This window comes from Pseudophryne corroboree, chromosome 12 (assembly GCF_028390025.1).
Source record: "Pseudophryne corroboree isolate aPseCor3 chromosome 12, aPseCor3.hap2, whole genome shotgun sequence".
NCBI lineage: Eukaryota > Metazoa > Chordata > Amphibia > Anura > Myobatrachidae > Pseudophryne > Pseudophryne corroboree.
In genome coordinates, this window is record NC_086455.1 from 177,678,790 (window position 1) to 177,698,210 (window position 19,421).

At 46.4% G+C, this 19,421-nt stretch overlaps 1 protein-coding gene across 1 annotated transcript in view; it reads left to right on the forward strand.

Annotated features, from left to right (window-relative positions):
• Window positions 1-19,421, forward strand: part of DLK1 (delta like non-canonical Notch ligand 1) — a 136,560-nt gene that overhangs the window by 35,328 nt on the left and 81,811 nt on the right. Inside the window, exon 4 of the mRNA XM_063947484.1 lies at window positions 17,960-18,090. Coding sequence (XP_063803554.1) covers window positions 17,960-18,090 — 131 coding nt within the window. The remainder of the gene's footprint in view (window positions 1-17,959; window positions 18,091-19,421) is intronic.

Consider the following 19,421-nt stretch of genomic DNA (forward strand, 5'->3'; position numbering starts at 1 on the left):
CTTACCAAAAAAACCCACGAACAAATAAAAGCAAAATGCAGATAAAAAATGAAACAAGGCTATTTTGGCCCCCAAAAAACAAAACAGTATAACATCTGCCTTGAGAAGAAAAGAGAAACAAACACTTAATAAGCACACAAAGATAAAACACCCCACCGCACAACACACACCTATGAACATGCATATTCTTACCAACAGATATATATAGGAACATACACAAAACAGGGAAAAGGGAAAAATGGATTAAAAAAAAAGTCTAATTTGGCTTAAACAACAGAAAATAGAGATCTGCCCTTCAGAAAAAAAAACCTTAATAAGCACACTCTGATAAACCAACACCCCTCCACACAACACACACATATGAACATGCATATACTTACCCACAGATGAGTAGGAAAATCAAAATTGCAAAAGGACACACAAAAAACAAAGGAAAAGGGCTACTTTGCCCCAAAACTCTAAATAAGAAGATGCTGCATTCAGGAAGAAGAGAAATAATCATAATAAACACACACATAGAATAAAACACCCCTCCACACAACACACACCTATGAACATCATGGAACACTAAAATAAGAAGGGAAAGGATACCAATGAATAGACAAATATATAAGGGTATTACTAACCTAAAATGTATGCTTGCAAATGCAAGAAGCCTTTCAGGCAAAATGGGGAATTAGAAATGCTTGTAATGAAGGAATAATATGATATTATAGGCATCACAGAGACATGGTGGGATGAGTCCCACAATTGGGTAGCTAACTTGGAGGGTTATACTCTTTTTAGGACAGAAAGGGCTATTAAAAGAGGGAGTGGTGTATGTCTTTATGTTAAACCATTTCTAAAACCATACTTAAAGGAGGGTATTTATGAGGGAACTGGAGATATTGTGGAGACATTATGGGTTGACATTTCTATGGGAAAGAAAAGTACAAAAAAAAACTTTTACTAGGGAAATGTTATAAACTACCTGATATTAGTGCGACTGAGGAAGCTACAGGGCTGGGGGAGGTCCTAATCATTGGGGACTTTAATTATCTGGACATAAATTGGGCCAGCAATCATGTAATACTGCTAGGGGTAAAAGCTTCTTAAATATGCTAAAGGATAACTACTAGTCGAGGAAGCAACCAGATTAGGGACTATAATGGACCTGATACTAACAACATGGAGATAATAGCGAATACCGCAGTAGGTGAGACCTTGAGTAACAGTGATCATAATAGGATCACATTCAACATTAGCATTCAAAAGCAGCACTCTTAAGGTACAACTAAGACTCTTAACTTTAAAAAAGCAAATTTTAACATGCTGAAACACGCACTAAAGGATATAGATTGGGGAACTTTGTTTCAGGGGAAAAACATGGCCGAGATGTGGGATGCTTTTAAAATGTTGCTTGACAACTATACACATAAGTGCATCCCCTTGGGCAGTAAAAATAAGAGTACTAAATTCAAACCAATGTGGTTAAACAAAAAGATAAAGAAGAAATGAATAAAAAGAGGTGAGCATTCAAAGCTTTCAAATCAGACGGGAAGGCGGAGTCATTCCAATACTACTACAAGGAATGTAATAAAAAATGCAAAAAGGAAATCAGAGAAGCAAAAAAAGAAAATGAAAAGCAAATAGCTAAGGAGAGTAAAACTAACCCTAAAAAATTCTTTAAGTACATAAATGGTAAGAGGCTGAAATAAGAGAATATAGGACCATTAAAAAGAGAACTAGTATTCCTGATAAATGACAACAAAGAAAAAGCTGACATTTTTAATACATTTTTCTCATCTGTGTTTACCAGAGAGGACCAGATTGTGGGATAAATGAGTAACAATAGTATTGATAAAAGCCCTTTGCTTAATACTTATCTATCTGAGGAAGTAGTCTGTGAACGATTAAAAAAAATTAAGACTAATAAATCTCCTGGTCCAGATGGCCTGCATCCTAAGGTTCTGATGGAGCTAAATGCTCAGTCTGAGTCACATCCCCTGTATTGTACTCGCCACCCTGATTACCTTCCACACACACTCCCTGTCTGTTACACACTCTGCATTTAAGTCCACACTGTGATCGCCAGCGATCTTTTGAAGTTGGTCCAAACACAATGATATCACTCAAATGTGCAAACCTTGCATTATGTCCTCCTCTGACTCAGGCCTTTATTTTCCTGACCCCTAAACTCTCTTGCACCATTATAGTTACATCAAATCACTACTCTGACCTGTAATACATACTCAGATGGACTATCTCGTGTTGTATGAAACCCTCTCATTTTGCCCTCTTATAGCCTCATCTCCTATTTATACATATTGCTGCTATAGTACCCCTTAGTACACACAGCACCCTCTAAAGTACCACTGAATAAACATGCTACCCTCCACCATAACACTCCTCAGTATACATAACATCCCAAATTACATTCCAGTATACACAGTCCCCCTCCCTCATATTAACCCAGTACACACAGCACCCCCATACAGGCTCGGACTGGCCCACAGGGGTACAGGAGAAACCACCAGTGGGCCCCACTGCCTTGTGGGCCCACCTCCTGCTCTAAGGATTAGGTTCCAGACTGTGCACTTGAATTATACATTATACATATATTACCTTATACTGGACTATAGTGTATATTCTACAGTATTATTACCTCAATGACATTCATTTCCACTCATTTCCAGTCTATCCTGAACACCTCACACCTCACAATTTTATTTTTAGGCCAAAAGGTTGCACTGAGGTAGCTGGATGACTAAGCTAAGCGACACAAGTGTGTGGCACTGCAGTGGTAGGCAGGATGGCACTTTTAAAGACTAGGCCCCAAAAAGCACATATTGCAAAGAGAAAAAAAGAGGTGCAAGATGGAATTGTCCTTGGGCCCTTCCATCCACCCTTATGTTGTATAAACAGGACATGCACACTTTACCAAACCAATCATTTCAGTGACAGGATCTTCCACATGACTGTGGCTGAAATTATTGCTTTGTTTGGGACCCCACCAAAAAAAAGAAACAATTCATCCCTCCTTGCACAAACTGGTTCTACAGAGGCAAGATGTCGTCCTCATCCTCCGATTCCTCACCCACTTCAGTGTTTACATCCTCACCCTCACTGAGTATTAATTACTCCACACTGGAATCCACCATCATGGGTCCCTGTGTACTTTCTGAGGGCAGGTCTTCCTGCAGGAGTTTATAATTCGTTTTGATGATGAACATCATCTTTTCCACATTTTGTGGAAGTAACCTCCTATGCCGATCACTTACAAGGTTACCGGCTGCACTAAACACTCTTTTGGAGTGCACACTGGAGGGGGGGCAACTTAGGTAAAATAAAGCCAGTTTGTGAAAGGGCCTCCAAATTGCTTCTTTTTTCCTGCCAGTATACATACGGACTGTATGTTATTATACTTGGATGCTCTCACCGATATAATCCTCCACTATTCTTTCAACAGTGACAGCATCATATGCAGTGACAGTACACATGTCAGTATTTGTTGGCAGCTCCTTCAGTCCGGACCAGATGTCAAAACTTGCTCTTGACTGCCCTGCATCAACGCCAGTGGGTCGGCTTTGAAATTTTATTATTTTCCTTGCAGGCCCAGTTGCGGGAGAAAAATAAGAATTTACTTACCGATAATTCTATTTCTCGGAGTCCGTAGTGGATGCTGGGGTTCCTGAAAGGACCATGGGGAATAGCGGCTCCGCAGGAGACAGGGCACAAAAAAGTAAAGCTTTACTAGGTCAGGTGGTGTGCACTGGCTCCTCCCCCTATGACCCTCCTCCAGACTCCAGTTAGGTACTGTGCCCGGACGAGCATACACAATAAGGGAGGCATTTTGAATCCCGGGTAAGACTCATACCAGCCACACCAATCACACCGTACAACTTGTGATCTAAACCCAGTTAACAGTATGACAACAGAAAGGGCCTCTTAAAGATGGCTCCTTAACAATAACCCGAATTAGTTAACAATAACTATGTACAAGTATTGCAGATAATCCGCACTTGGGATGGGCGCCCAGCATCCACTACGGACTCCGAGAAATAGAATTATCGGTAAGTAAATTCTTATTTTCTCTATCGTCCTAAGTGGATGCTGGGGTTCCTGAAAGGACCATGGGGATTATACCAAAGCTCCCAAACGGGCGGGAGAGTGCGGATGACTCTGCAGCACCGAATGAGAGAACTCCAGGTCCTCCTTTGCCAGGGTATCAAATTTGTAAAATTTTACAAACGTGTTCTCCCCCGACCACGTAGCTGCTCGGCAGAGTTGTAATGCCGAGACCCCTCGGGCAGCCGCCCAAGATGAGCCCACCTTCCTTGTGGAGTGGGCTTTTACAGTTTTAGGCTGTGGCAGGCCTGCCACAGAATGTGCAAGTTGAATTGTGTTACAAATCCAACGAGCAATCGACTGCTTAGAAGCAGGTGCGCCCAACTTGTTGGGTGCATACAATATAAACAGCGAGTCAGATTTTCTGACTCCAGCCGTCCTTGCAATGTATATTTTTAAGGCTCTGACAACGTCCAACAACTTGGAGTCCTCCAAGTCGCTAGTGGCCGCAGGCACCACAATAGGTTGGTTCAGATGAAATGCTGATACCACTTTAGGGAGAAAATGCGGACGAGTCCGCAGTTCTGCCCTATCCGAATGGAAGATTAGATAAGGACTTTTATAAGATAAAGCCGCCAATTCAGATACTCTCCTGGCAGAGGCCAGGGCTAGTAACATAGTCACTTTCAATGTGAGATATTTCAAATCCACCTTTTTCAATGGTTCAAACCAATGGGATTTGAGGAAATCTAAAACTACATTTAGATCCCACGGTGCCACCGGAGGCACCACAGGAGGCTGTATATGCAGTACTCCCTTGACAAAAGTCTGGACCTCAGGGACAGAGGCCAATTCTTTTTGGAAGAATATTGACAGGGCCGAAATTTGAACCTTAATGGATCCCAATTTGAGACCCATAGATAATCCTGATTGCAGGAAATGTAGGAAACGACCCAGTTGGAATTCCTCCGTCGGAACCCTCCGATCCTCGCACCACGCTACATATTTACGCCAAATGCGGTGATAATGTTTCACGGTGACTTCCTTCCGTGCCTTAATCAAGGTAGGAATGACTTCTTCTGGAATGCCTTTCCCTTTTAGGATCTGGCGTTCAACCGCCATGCCGTCAAACGCAGCCGCGGTAAGTCTTGAAAAAGACAGGGACCCTGCTGTAGCAGGTCCCTTCTCAGAGGTAGAGGCCACGGTTCGTCCGTGAGCATCTCTTGAAGTTCCGGATACCAAGTCCTTCTCGGCCAATCCGGAACCACTAGTATTGTTCTTACTCTTCTTTGCCGTATGATCTTCAATACCTTTGGTATGAGCGGCAGAGGAGGAAACACATACACTGACTGGTACACCCAAGGAGTTACCAGTGCGTCCACAGCTATTGCCTGTGGATCTCTTGACCTGGCGCAATATTTGTCCAGTTTCTTGTTGAGGCGAGACGCCATCATGTCTACAATTGGTCTTTCCCAACGGTCTATTAACATGTTGAAGACTTCTGGATGTAGACCCCACTCTCCCGGATGAAGATCGTGTCTGCTGAGGAAGTCTGCTTCCCAGTTGTCCACGCCCGGGATGAACACTGCTGACAGTGCTATCACGTGATTCTCCGCCCAGCGAAGAATCTTGGCAGCTTCTGCCATTGCACTCCTGCTTCTTGTGCCGCCCTGCCTGTTTACATGGGCGACCGCCGTGATGTTGTCCGACTGAATCAACACCGGCTTTCCTTGCAGGAGAAGTTCCGCCTGGCTTAGAGCATTGTAGATTGCTCTTAGTTCCAGAATGTTTATGTGAAGAGACTTTTCCAGACTCGTCCATACTCCCTGGAAGTTTCTTCCTTGTGTGACTGCTCCCCAGCCTCTCAGGCTGGCGTCCGTGGTCACCAGGATCCAATCCTGAATGCCGAATCTGCGGCCTTCTAATAGGTGAGCCTTCTGCAACCACCACAGAAGTGACACCCTTGTCTTTGGTGACAGGGTTATTCGCAGGTGCATCTGCAGATGCGACCCTGACCATTTGTCCAACAGATCCCTTTGGAATATTCTTGCATGGAATCTGCCGAATGGAATTGCTTCGTAAGAAGCCACCATTTTTCCCAGGACTCTTGTGCATTGATGTACTGACACTTTTCCTGGTTTTAGGAGGTTCCTGACCAGATCGGATAACTCCTTGGCTTTTTCCTCTGGAAGGAAAACCTTTTTCTGAACCGTGTCCAGAATCATTCCTAGGAACAGCAGACGAGTTGTCGGGATTAAATGGGATTTTGGAATATTCAGAATCCACCCGTGTTGTCTTAGCACCTCTTGAGATAGTGCTAAAGCTGTCTCCAGCTGTTCTCTGGACCTTGCCCTTATTAGGAGATCGTCCAAGTATGGGATAACTAATACGCCTTTTCTTCGAAGAAGAATCATCATCTCGGCCATTACCTTGGTAAAGACCCGAGGCGCCGTGGACAATCCGAACGGCAGCGTCTGAAACTGATAGTGACAGTTTTGAACAATGAACCTGAGGTACCCCTGGTGTGCGGGGTAAATCGGAACGTGTAGATACGCATCCTTGATGTCCAAGGATACCATAAAGTCCCCTTCTTCCAGGTTCGCTATCACTGCTCTGAGTGACTCCATCTTGAACTTGAACTTTTTTATGTAGAGGTTCAAGGACTTCAGATTTAGAATAGGCCTTACCGAGCCATCCGGCTTCGGTACCACAAATAGAGTGGAATAATACCCCTTTCCTTGTTGTAATAGGGGTACTTTGACTATCACCTGCTGAGCGTACAGCTTGTGAATGGCTTCCAACACCCTCTCCCTTTCGGAAGAGACGGTTGGTAAGGCAGACTTCAGGAAACGATGAGGAGGATCCGTCTCTAATTCCAACCTGTACCCCTGAGATATTATCTGCAGGATCCAGGGGTCTACCTGCGAGTGAGCCCACTGCGCGCTGTAATTTTTGAGACGGCCCCCCACTGTCCCCGAGTCCGCTTGAGAGGCCCCAGCGTCATGCTGAGGTTTTTGCAGGAGCCGGGGAGGGCTTCTGTTCCTGGGAAGGAGCTGCCTGTTGGTGTCTCTTCCCTCTTCCTCTGCCTCGTGGCAGGTACGACAAACCCTTTGCTCTCTTATTTTTGTAGGAGCGAAAAGGCTGCGGTTGAAAGGTCGGTGCCTTTCTCTGTTGGGGAGTGACTTGAGGTAAAAAAGTGGATTTCCCGGCAGTAGCCGTGGCCACCAAGTCTGATAGACCAACTCCAAATAACTCCTCCCCTTTATACGGCAAAACCTCCATGTGACGTTTTGAATCCGCATCGCCTGTCCACTGTCGTGTCCATAAGGCTCTTCTGGCTGAAATGGACATAGCACTCACCCGAGATGCCAGTGTGCAAATATCCCTCTGTGCATCACGCATATAGATAAATGCATCCTTTATTTGTTCTAACGACAGTAAAACATTGTCCCTATCTAGGGTATCAATATTTTCAATCAGGGATTCTGACCAAACTACTCCAGCACTGCACATCCAGGCAGTTGCTATAGCTGGTCGTAGTATAACACCTGCATGTGTGTATATATTCTTTTGAATAACTTCCATCTTTCTATCTGATGGATCCTTAAGTGCGGCCGTCTCAGGAGAGGGTAACGCCACTTGTTTGGATAAGCGTGTGAGCGCCTTGTCCACCTTAGGGGGTGTTTCCCAGCGCGCCCTAACCTCTGGCGGGAAAGGGTATAATGCCAATAACTTTTTTGAAATTATCAACTTTTTATCAGGAGCAACCCACGCTTCATCACACACGTCATTTAATTCTTCTGATTCAGGAAAAACTGTTTGTAGTTTTTTCACACCATACATAATACCCTGTTTTACGGTATCTGTAGTATCAGCTAAATGTAACGTCTCCTTCATTGCCAAAATCATATAACGTGTGGCCCTACTGGAAAATACGTTTGAATTTCTACCGTCGTCACTGGAATCAGTGCCCGTGTCTGGGTCTGTGTCGACCGACTGAGGCAAAGGGCGTTTTACAGCCCCTGACGGTGTTTGAGGCGCCTGGACAGGCATTAATTGATTGTCCGGCCGCCTCATGTCCTCAACTGACTGTTTAAGGGAAGATAAACCATCACGTAATTCCACAAATAAAGGCATCCATTCTGGTGTCGACCCCCTGGGGGGTGACATCTGCATATTTGGCAATTGCTCCGCCTCCACACCAATATCGTCCTCATACATGTCGACACCACGTACCGACACACACCGCAAACTCACAGGGAATGCTCTAATGAAGACAGGACCCACTAGCCCTTTTGGGGAGACAGAGGGAGAGTCTGCCAGCACACACCACAAAGCGCTATATATACAAGGGATATCCTTATATTAAGTGCTCCCTTATAGCTGCTTTAATATATATATATATAGCCATTAATGTGCCCCCCCTCTCTGTTTTACCCTGTTTCTGTAGTGCAGTGCAGGGGAGAGACCTGGGAGCCGTTCTGACCAGCGGAGCTGTGACAGAAAATGGCGCCGTGTGCTGAGGAGATAGGCCCCGCCCCTTTTTCGGCGGGTTCTTCTCCCGCTATTTTTCCAGTCAGGCAGGGGTTAAATATCTCCATATAGCCCCTATGGGCTATATGTGAGGTATTTTTAGCCTTGTATAAGGTTTATATTTGCCTCTCAGAGCGCCCCCCCCCAGCGCTCTGCACCCTCAGTGACTGCCCAGTGAAGTGTGCTGAGAGGAAAATGGCGCACAGCTGCAGTGCTGTGCGCTACCTTATGAAGACTGAGGAGTCTTCAGCCGTCGGTTTCCGGACCTCTTCACGCTTCAGCATCTGCAAGGGGGTCGGCGGCGCGGCTCCGGGACCGGACTCCACGGCTGGGCCTGTGTTCGATCCCTCTGGAGCTAATGGTGTCCAGTAGCCAAGCAGCAAATCCACTCTGCATGCAGGTGAGTTTACTACTTTCCCCCTAAGTCCCACGTTGCAGTGATCCTGTTGCCAGCAGGACTCACTGTAAAGAAAAAAAACCTAAACTAAACTTTCTCTAAGCAGCTCTTTAGGAGAGCCACCTAGATTGCACCCTTCTCGTTCGGGCACAAAATCTAACTGGAGTCTGGAGGAGGGTCATAGGGGGAGGAGCCAGTGCACACCACCTGACCTAGTAAAGCTTTACTTTTTTGTGCCCTGTCTCCTGCGGAGCCGCTATTCCCCATGGTCCTTTCAGGAACCCCAGCATCCACTTAGGACGATAGAGAAATAAAGGAGGAGCTGTTGATGTGTCAGGTTCCATTTAAGCTGACAATTTACTCACCAGCAGGTCTTTGCACCTCTGCAGACTTGTGTCTGCCGGAAAGAGAGATACAACATAGGCTTTAAAGCTAGGATCGAGCACGGTGGCCAAAAAGTAGTGATCTGATTTCAACAGATTGACAACCCTTGAATCCTGGCAAAGTGAATGAAGGGCTCCATCCACAAGTCCCACATACTTAGCGGAATCGCTCCATCTAAGCTTCTCCTTCATTTTCTCCAGATGCTTCTGTAAAAGCCTGATGAGGGGAATGATCTGACTCAACCTGGCAGTGTCTGAACTGACTTCATGTGTGGCAAGTTCGAAGGGTTGGAGAACCTTGCACAACACAGAAATCATTCTCCACTGCACATGAGTCACGTGCATTCCCCCTCCTTTGCCTATGTCATAGGTGGATGTACAGCCTTGAATGGCCTTTTGCTGCTCCTCTATCCTCTGAAACATATAGAGGGTTAATTTCCTCCTCGTTACCACCTCTTGCTTCAGGTGATGACAGGGCAGGTTCAAGAGTGTTTGCTGGCGCTCCAGTCTTTGGCATGCAGTCGCTGAATGTCGAAAGTGGTCCGCAATTTTTCGGGCCACCGACAGCATCTCCTGCATGCCCCTGTCATTCTTCAAAAAAATTCTGCACCACCACATTAATTGTATGTGCAAAACATGGGACGTGCTGGAATTTGCCCAGATGTAATGCTTGCACAATATTAGTGGCATTGTCAGATATCACAAATCCCCAGGAGAGTCTAAAGGGGGGTGCACACAGAGAGATCCGTGTTTAAAATCTAAGCAATCTGACTAGATTGCTTCAATTTTAAGCACGGATCTGCCATGTGTATGCTCCCAGCGATAGCCGCGCATCGCTATCGCCAGTGCTAAACTTCAGCGCTGTGTGAAGTGAGCGCACCCCGTCGTCGCTCCCCCTCGCACAGCACATCGTGCTGTGCTGAGTGGGGGGAGAGATGTGTGCTGAGCGGTCTGTGTTAAGATCGCTCAGCACACATCTCCCCCGTCAGTACTGGCCTTAAGTGGGGTAACCCATTGTGCGATGATGTCCCTCAGTTTCTGTAAGAGGTTCTCAGCAGTGTGCCTCTTATGGAAACCGGTGATACACAGCGTAGCCTGCCTAGGAAAGAGATGGCATTTGTTGATGCTGATGCTGGTGCCACTGCTGTTGTTGCTGCAAAAGGCAATACATCTACCCAGTGGGCTGTCACAGTCATGTAGTCCTTAGTTTGCCCTGCTCCACTTGTCCACATGTCCGTGGTTAAGTAGGCAGTGGGTACAACCGCATTTTTGAGGACTTTTCTTAATGTCCATGTACAGTCCGGGAATCGCTTGCCTAGTGAAATGGAATCTAGATGGGATTTGGTACCGGGGACACAGTACATCCATCAACTGTCTAAATCCCACTGCACTAATGGCGGATAACGGATGCATGTCTAACACCAGCATAAGGCCTCAGTAATTCGCTTTGCAACATGGTGACTGCTGTCATATTTCATCTTCCTCGCAAAGGACTGTTGGACAATCAGTTGCTTAGTTAAAGTAGTACAAGTGGTCTTCCGGCTTCCTCCCTGGGATGACGATAGACTTCCAACAGCGACAGCAGTAGGCGTGGCACTCAAGAATCCTCTGGAGGAATCCCGGATAGGAGAGGACTCATCAGTCATGCCAGTGACATGGGCTGCAGGACTACTTCCGTTCCTGACTGAGGAGGAAATTGAACTTGAGGGAGTTGGTGATGTGGATTGTAGGAGCTTGGATACAACAGGAAAAGGGATTTAGGTGTTAGAGGACACTCTTACCCAAATTTCCTGAACTTGACAATAACTTATGATGAATGTGCTGCAGGTGACACATAAGGGAGAATGTTCCTAGGTGGTTAACGTCCTTACCCGTACTTATTATAGTTTGACAAAGGCAACACATGGCTTGACACTTGTCCGGATTTGTGGAGAAATAATTCAACACCGAAGAGGTTGCGTTTTTTGTATTTTGTTTATTGTTCCATGGACAACAACTGTCTCCACTGGTGCCTTATTCAAAAAACCACATTACCATCAGAATCCTTATCATCAACTTCCTTCTCAGCGCTAGCTACACCATTATCCTCCTCAACCTGGTGTGCATCTACAGTGACATCCTCAATCTCAATATCAGCAACTGGACTGGTGGTGCTCCTCCCAGCACTTGTAGAGGGAGTGTAAATGGTGGTAGCCTCCTCTTCCCATACAGTCTTGGGAAGATCAGGCCTAGACATCGCAACTGCGGACACACTTGGACTCTCCTTGGGGATTTGTGGTATCTCTGAGTCTGAACGCACAGTTGTTTTTTCCCTCTGCTTTAACAAGCTTTATTTGTTTAATTTTTTGAGAGGGAGAAGGGATTCCATCTTCATGAGAAGCTGAACCACCAGTCAGGAACATAGCCCAAGGCCTTAGCCTTTCCTTGCCACTTTGTGTTGTGAATGGCATATTGCTAATTTTACGTTTCTCATCAGATCATTTTTTTATATTAATTTTTGCTTCTAGGAATTTACATGCCCTCTGTCACATTGGTCATTGGCTTTAGCAGACGACGTTGATGGAATTGCACTGTCAATGTCATGACTGGTGGCAGCAGCTTCAGCACAAGTACTAGTAACTGGAAGTGGTTCCTGATCTTTCACTATTTTTTCCTCCAGATTTTGTTCTCCATTTCACAGGACAGCGTCACTTTATTATTACAGCACACAGAACAGTGCCCCATTATTTTTACAGCAAACAGAAAAGTGCCCCTTTATATTTACAGCACCCCTGTATTTTTACAGGATACAAGACAGGGCCAGTGTTCCTTTATTTTAACAACACTCCTGTATTTTTACAGCATACAGGACAGGGCCAGTGTTTCTTTACTTTTAAAAACACCACTGTATTTTTACAACATACAGGACAGGGGCACAGCACCCCTGTATTTTCACAGCACCCCTGTATTTTAACAAAACACCTATATTTTTACAGCATACATGATAGGGCCAGTGTTCCTTTATTTTTACAAAACCCTTGTATTTTATAGCATACTGAACAGGGACACCACACTCCTGTATTTTCGCAGCACCCCTGTATTTTAACAACACTCCTGTATTTTTACAGCATACAGGACAGGGCCAGCACCATGTTTTTTCACAGCACCCCTGTATTTTAACAACATATCTGTATTTTTAAAACATACAGGACAGGAAAACAGCACCCCTGTATTTTCTCAGCACACCTGTATTTATATGACACTCCTTTATTTTTACAACACCCCTGTAATCTTACAGCATACAGGACAGGGCCAGTTTTCCTTTATTTTTACAACACCCCTGTATTTTTACAGCAATCAGGACAGGGCCAGTGTTCCTTTAATTTTACAACACCCCTGTATTTTTACAGCATACAGGACAGGGACACAACACCCCTGTAATTTAACATAGTAACATAGTTAATTAGGTTGAAAAGAGGCAAAATGCCCATCAGGTTCAACCTGTATTCTGTATTAAGCAGTGCTCATTATAATGCACCAGCTGAAGTAATGGTTTTGTACCAATTGACAACTATATTTCGTATCACTCCCATATACTTAATGTCAATATATCAAATGCTATAGCCTTGGATACTTTTTTCAGCTAGAAAACTGTCCAATCCGTTTTAAAATGAATTTACAGAGTCCGCTATTATTACCTTCTCCGACAGGGAGTTCCAAATCCTTATTGCTCCTATGGTGAAGAACCCTTTCCTACGTTTTGTACGGAATTTTCTCTCCTCTAGCCTCAGTCGATGCCCACGTGTCCTATGTAGAGTTCTAATAATAAACAAATCCCCTGATAACTCATTGTATTGACCCTTTACATATTTGAAGATAATAATAATGTCTCCTCTTAGACGCCTCTTTTCTAGTATATACATATTTAACCTAGTAATCCTATCCTCATACTCCAGTGTCTCTAACCCTTTAATCAGTTTAGTAGCTCACCTTTGAACTCTTTTGAGCTCCCCGATATCACTGAGGGGTAGGGAGGAGAGCAATAAATAAAAAAAACATGCTGAGGGGGAGATTTACCATCACAGAATCACAAAACACTAACAGGTCAGACTGTTCTTAAAATTATTTCAAATTACCTAAGTAATATTAACTAAGGCCCTCATTCCAAATTGATCGCTCGCTAGCTACTTTTAGCAGCTGTGCAAACGCATTGTCGCCACCCACGGGGGAGTGTATTTTCACTTTGCAAGTGTGCGATCGCATGTGCAGCCGAGCGGTACAAAAACATTTTGTGCAAAACAAGACCAGCCCTGTAGTTACTTATACTGTGCAATTATTCTAGCAATGGAGGTCCCGGAATTAACGTCAGATACCCGCCCTGCAAACGCCTGGTCACGCCTGCGGTTTCTCTACCACTCCCAGAAAATGGTCAGTTGACACCCATAAACGCCCTCTTCCTGTCAATCTCCTTGCAAATGCTGTGCAAATGGATTCGTCGCTAGAAGCATTGCACAGCAACGATGCTGTTTGTACCCGTATGATGCGCGTGTGCATTGCGGTGCATATGCACGCGCAGTTTTGCCTTATTTTTACCTGATCACTGTGCTGCGAAAATCGTCAGTGAGCGATCAACTCGGGATGACCCCCTAAGCCCAATGTATCAGTGTCTGCTGGGAGCAGTAGTTCGAATTACCTGTAGATGAGAAGATGAACATGAAGATAGAAGTTAGATCACAGCAGTGGCAGAACTAGCGAGCGGTGGGCCCAGGTGCGACAAAATGCTTTGGGCCCCCCCATCCCATTCAAGTCCACCCCCTCACCCCTGGAGAGGATCTGGTGAGGGGGACCTGCTCAGGGCCAAAGAAGTGGATACCTAGCAACAGTGCCGTAACTAGACATTTTAGCACTGTGTGCAAGAAACGGCATCAGAGCCCCACCCCTGCATGCAAAACAGGGGCAGTGCGCGCCGTAAGCGCGCGCAAAAAGACATAGGGGCGTGGCTTTGTGCAGAAGGGGTGTGGCCACAAAATAATACCAATTCATAAATAGGTGCACAGTAGTCTCCATTATTCAAATTACGCCGCACAGTAGCACCACTACACCAGGTAGAGACCCTTTTACACCTTACGGCGGACAGATTCCCCTTTTTACACATTACGGCAGACAGCGTCCCCTTTTTACACATTACGGCAGACAGCGTCCCCTTTTTACAAATAACAGCAGACAGCGTGCCCTTTTTACACATAATTGCAGACAGCGTCCCACTTTTTACACATAACGGCAGACAGCGTCCCACTTTTTACACATAACGGCAGACAGCGTGCCCTTGTTACGCATAGCGGCAGACAGCGTGCACTTTTTACACATAACGGCAGACAGCGTCCCCTTTTTACACATAACGGCAGACAGCGTCCCCTTTTTACACATAACGGCAGACAGCGTCCCCTTTTTACACATAACGGCAGACAGCGTCCCCTTTTTACACGTAACGGCAGACAGCGTACCCTTTTTACACGTAACAGCAGACAGCGTGCCCTTTTTACACATAATGGCAGACAGCGTGCCCTTTTTACACATAACGGCAGACAGCATGCCCTTTTTACACATAGCGGCAGACAGCGTGCACTTTTTACACATAACGGCAGACAGCGTCCCCTTTTTACACATTACGGCAGACAGCGTGCCCCTTTTACACATTACAGCAGACAGCATGCCCTTGTTACACATTACGGCAGACAGCGTCCCCTTTTTACACATTACAGCAGGCAGATTCCCTCTTTTTACACATTACGGCAGGCAGATTCCCCCTTTTTACACATTACGGCAGACAGCATCCCCTTTTTACATATTACGGCAGGCAGATTCCCCCTTTTTACACATTACGGCAGACAGAAAGAAAGACAGAAAAAAAGAAAGAAAGAATTATACTTACGCTCTCCGCTGGCTCAGGCTCCTCGGTGCAGCTTCTGGCAGAGATCCCGGGCAGGAGAGAAGGAGGAGAAGGGAGGTGGAGGAGGGAGCCGCAGCAGCGCTGTGTTATTGGTGGAGGCGCTGCTGCTGCTGTCCCTCTGCTTCACTATAGGCTGCCCTCCGCCGCTGTGAATGCTGGGGTGCGCTTCACAGTGGCGGAAGACAGCCTATAGTGAAGCAGAGGGATAGCAGCAGCAGCGCCTCAGCCAATAACACAGTGCTGCTGTGGCTCTCTCCTCGACCTCCCTCCTCCTCCTTCCCCCCGTGTCCGCTGCGCTCCTCTCCTGTCCGGGCGGCTGTGTGCTGCGGGCAGCGGTTGCCCGCAGCACACAGTGGCATGTAATGAGACAGTTTGACTCATTACATGCTTTGGGCCCCTGGAGAGTGGCGGGCCACAGTGCAACGCACTGGTTGCACTAGCGGTAGTTCCGCCTCTGGATCACAGTTTGCAGGGGTTGAATATGATTGATAAGTAGTACAGTAGAAGTGTAGGCTGAAAAACACTTATATTTCTACACTTTGATTTCTACACTCTACCTATGTCAGTCAGGCTATGTCAGCCTTATATCCCTTAATATGTGTGGCACTATATGTGTAAGGGGCACTAATACTGTGGGCTTTGTGCATGTAAGGGGCGCTACTACTGTAGGCATTATTTGAATAAGGGGCGCTACTATTGTGTACATTATGTGTAAGGAGCACTACTACTGTGGACATTATGTGTATAAATGGCACTTCTCCTGTGGGCATTATGTGTATAAGCGGAACTGCTACTGTGGGCATTATGCGTAAGGTGCACAACTACTGTGGGCATTATGCATAAGTGGAATTATTACTGTGGCATTATATGTATAGGGGGCACTTCTACTGTGGGCATTATGTGAAAAGGGCACTATTGTGGTCATTATGTGTATAAGGGGCACTACTGTTGGCATTATGTTTAATGGGCACTACTGTGGGCATTATGTTTAAGGGGCACTACTGTGTGGCATAAAGTGTATAAGGGTTACTACTGTGTAACATAATGTGAGTAAGGGGCCCTACTCTGTGTTGTAATGTGAATTAGTGACACTACTATATGGCGTAATATGAATCAGGGGCACTACATGCTGTCTAATGTGAATAACATTGTGCTACAGAGCATAGTAATTTGAATTGGGCATACTATTGTGTGGCCACCCCCGTTCCTTGTGAGACCACACCACCTTTTTGTGACTCACACCAAATGCGCATGCTGTCCCTTTATATGCTATGGGAGGGAGAGCGCATATTTATAGTTTGCAGGAGGGGCGCCGAACACCCTAGCTCCAGCTTTGAGTGCATCCCACTGAGATCGACCTCTTTGTATAAGGATCTTGTGCACTCTGATAATATATTTACTAATTAGGATGTTTAAGAAATGATGTATGAATCATGTTCAAGTATTTCACTGTGCAAAATTAATTTGGAAGCTATTGCAATAATGAAATGAATAGATCTGTAAATATGATGAGATAGTATGGGGTGGTTGATGCATGTACAACCTAATAAGTAAGGTGACAGCACTGTATAATAAGGGATAGGGGTCTCATCCTTCCTACTTAAACCTAAAATTGCTAAATGTCAAATAAATAAGATGATACAACTCGTAGTTCAACAACAGTAGGTCGCTGTAGTATGATTAACAGGGCCGGTTCTACACCTTGTGGCGCCCAGTGCAAAAGTTTCCACTGGCGCGCCCCCCCTCCCTCCGCGGCAAAACACTTCATGAAAAATAGGGGAGTGGCTTCATAGGGGAGGGTCGTGGCCACAGTAATGCCCCCAGTAGCTGTGCCACCAGATTTGCCCCAAGTAGTTGTGCCCCCCAGTTGATTTGCCCCCTGTAGCAGTGCCCCCTGTAGCGGTGCCCCCTGTATGTGCCCCCTGTAATAGTGCCCCCAGTATGTGCCCCCTGTAGTAGCGCCGCTTTGAAACTCAAAAAAAAAAAACTTACCAGCCTCGCTCCTGCTTCTGGACAACCGCTGCTGCTGCTGTCTCCGGGCGCTGGCTCCTCTCTATGGGAGAGACGACATGACGTCTCTCCCATAGCAGCGCCGCACTGACACTAGGGGTCAATTTTCACCTCTAGCGTCAGTCAGCGACGCCGGCTGCAGCGGGCGCACACGGCGCTCGCTGCAGCCAGGGGCCGGGGAGCAGGGAGGGAGAGATTAGTAGCGGTTCTTGCCACGGCAGCGACGCCCTCAGGGTAGAGGCGCCCCGGGCAAAAAGGCTGCTTGCCCTTGGCAAGAGCCGCTACTGATGATTATTAATAATACAGGTTGAGTATCCCTTATCCAAAATGCTTGGGACCAGAGGTATTTTGGATATGGGATTTTTCCGTATTTTGGAATAATTGCATACCATAATGAGATATCCTGGTGATGGGACCTAAATCTAAGCACAGAATGCATTTATGTTACATATACACCTTATACACACAGCCTGAAGGTCATTTAATACAATATTTTTAATAACTTTGTGTATTAAACAAAGTTTGTGTACATTGAGCCATCAAAAAACAAAAGTTTCACTATCTCTCTCTCACTCAAAAAAGTCCGTATTTCGGAATATTCCGTATTTCGGAATATTTGGATATGGGATACTCAACCTGTACTATATTTACTTTCTTTAGGTGTCACTCTGGCTGGAAAGGGCAGTTGTGTGACCAGTGTGTACCTTTTCCTGGCTGTCTTCATGGCACCTGTACAAAGCCCTGGCAATGTAATTGTGAGGAAGGATGGATCGGCAGCCACTGCAACATTGGTGAGTACAAATTACAATAAAATCAGTCTTTGTAAAGTAAAAATGTAATTACATTTTCAATCTATAAAGAGATTACTGAGATACATAAGGACCGATTCCAAATTGGACACAGTTGTGTCTGTGTCTAAATGCTAAGTCCTTCCCTGGTGTATATCTGTGCTCAAGGGTATACCTACCATAGGTGCAGGCAGTGCAGCTGCTATGGGTCCCAGAGCTGAGAGGGGCCACCTTCCCTGTCACAGTTACATGTGTTATATACAGGGGTGTAGCTACCATAGGTGCAGGGAGTGCAGCTGCTATGGGGCCCAGTGCTGAGAGAGGCCATCTTCCCTGTCACAGTTACATGTTTTATATACAGGGTGTAGATACCATAGGTGCAGGGAGTACAGCTGCTATGGGGCCAGAGCTGAGAGGGGCCACCTTCCCTGTCACAGTTACATGTGTTATATACAGGGTGTAGCTGCCATAGGTGCAGGGAGTGCAGCTGCTATGGGGCCCAGTGCTGAGAGGGGCCACCTTCCCTGTCACAGTTACATGTGTTATATACAGGGGTGTAGCTACCATAGATGCAGGGAATGCAGCTGCTATGGGATCCAGAGCTGAGAGGGGCCACCTTCCCTGTCACAGTTACATGTGTTATATACAGGGTGTAGCTACCATAGGTGCAGGGAGTGCAGCTGCTATGGGGCCAGAGCTGAGAGGGGCCACCTTCCTTGTCACAGTTACATGTGTTATATACGGGTTCACTACGGCTGGCCGGCGGTCGGGCTCCCGGCGACCAGCATCCCGGCGCCGGGAGCCCGACCGCCGGCTTACCGACAGCTTGGCGAGCGCAAATGAGCCCCTTGCGGGCTCGCTGCGCTCGCCACGCTACGGGCACGGTGGCGCGCTACGCGCGCCACACTATTTTATTCTCCCTCTATGGGGGTCGTGGACCCCCACGAGGGAAAATAAGTGTCGGTATGCCGGCTGTCGGGCTCCCGGCGCCGGTATACTGAGCGCCGGGAGCCCGACCGCCGGCAAACAGAAGACCACCCGTTATATACAGGGTGTAGCTGCCATAGGTGCAGGGAGTGCAGCTGCTATGGGGCCCAGTGCTGAGAGGGGCCACCTTCCCTGTCACAGTTACATGTGTTATATACAGGGTGTAGCTACCATAGATGCAGGGAGTGCAGCTGCTATGGGGCCCAGTACTGAGAGGGGCCACCTTCCCTGTCACAGATACATGTGTTATATACAGGGTGTAGCTGCCATAGGTGCAGGCAGTGCAGCTGCTATGGGGCCCAGTGCTGAGAGGGGCCACCTTCCCTGTCACAGTTACATGTGTTATA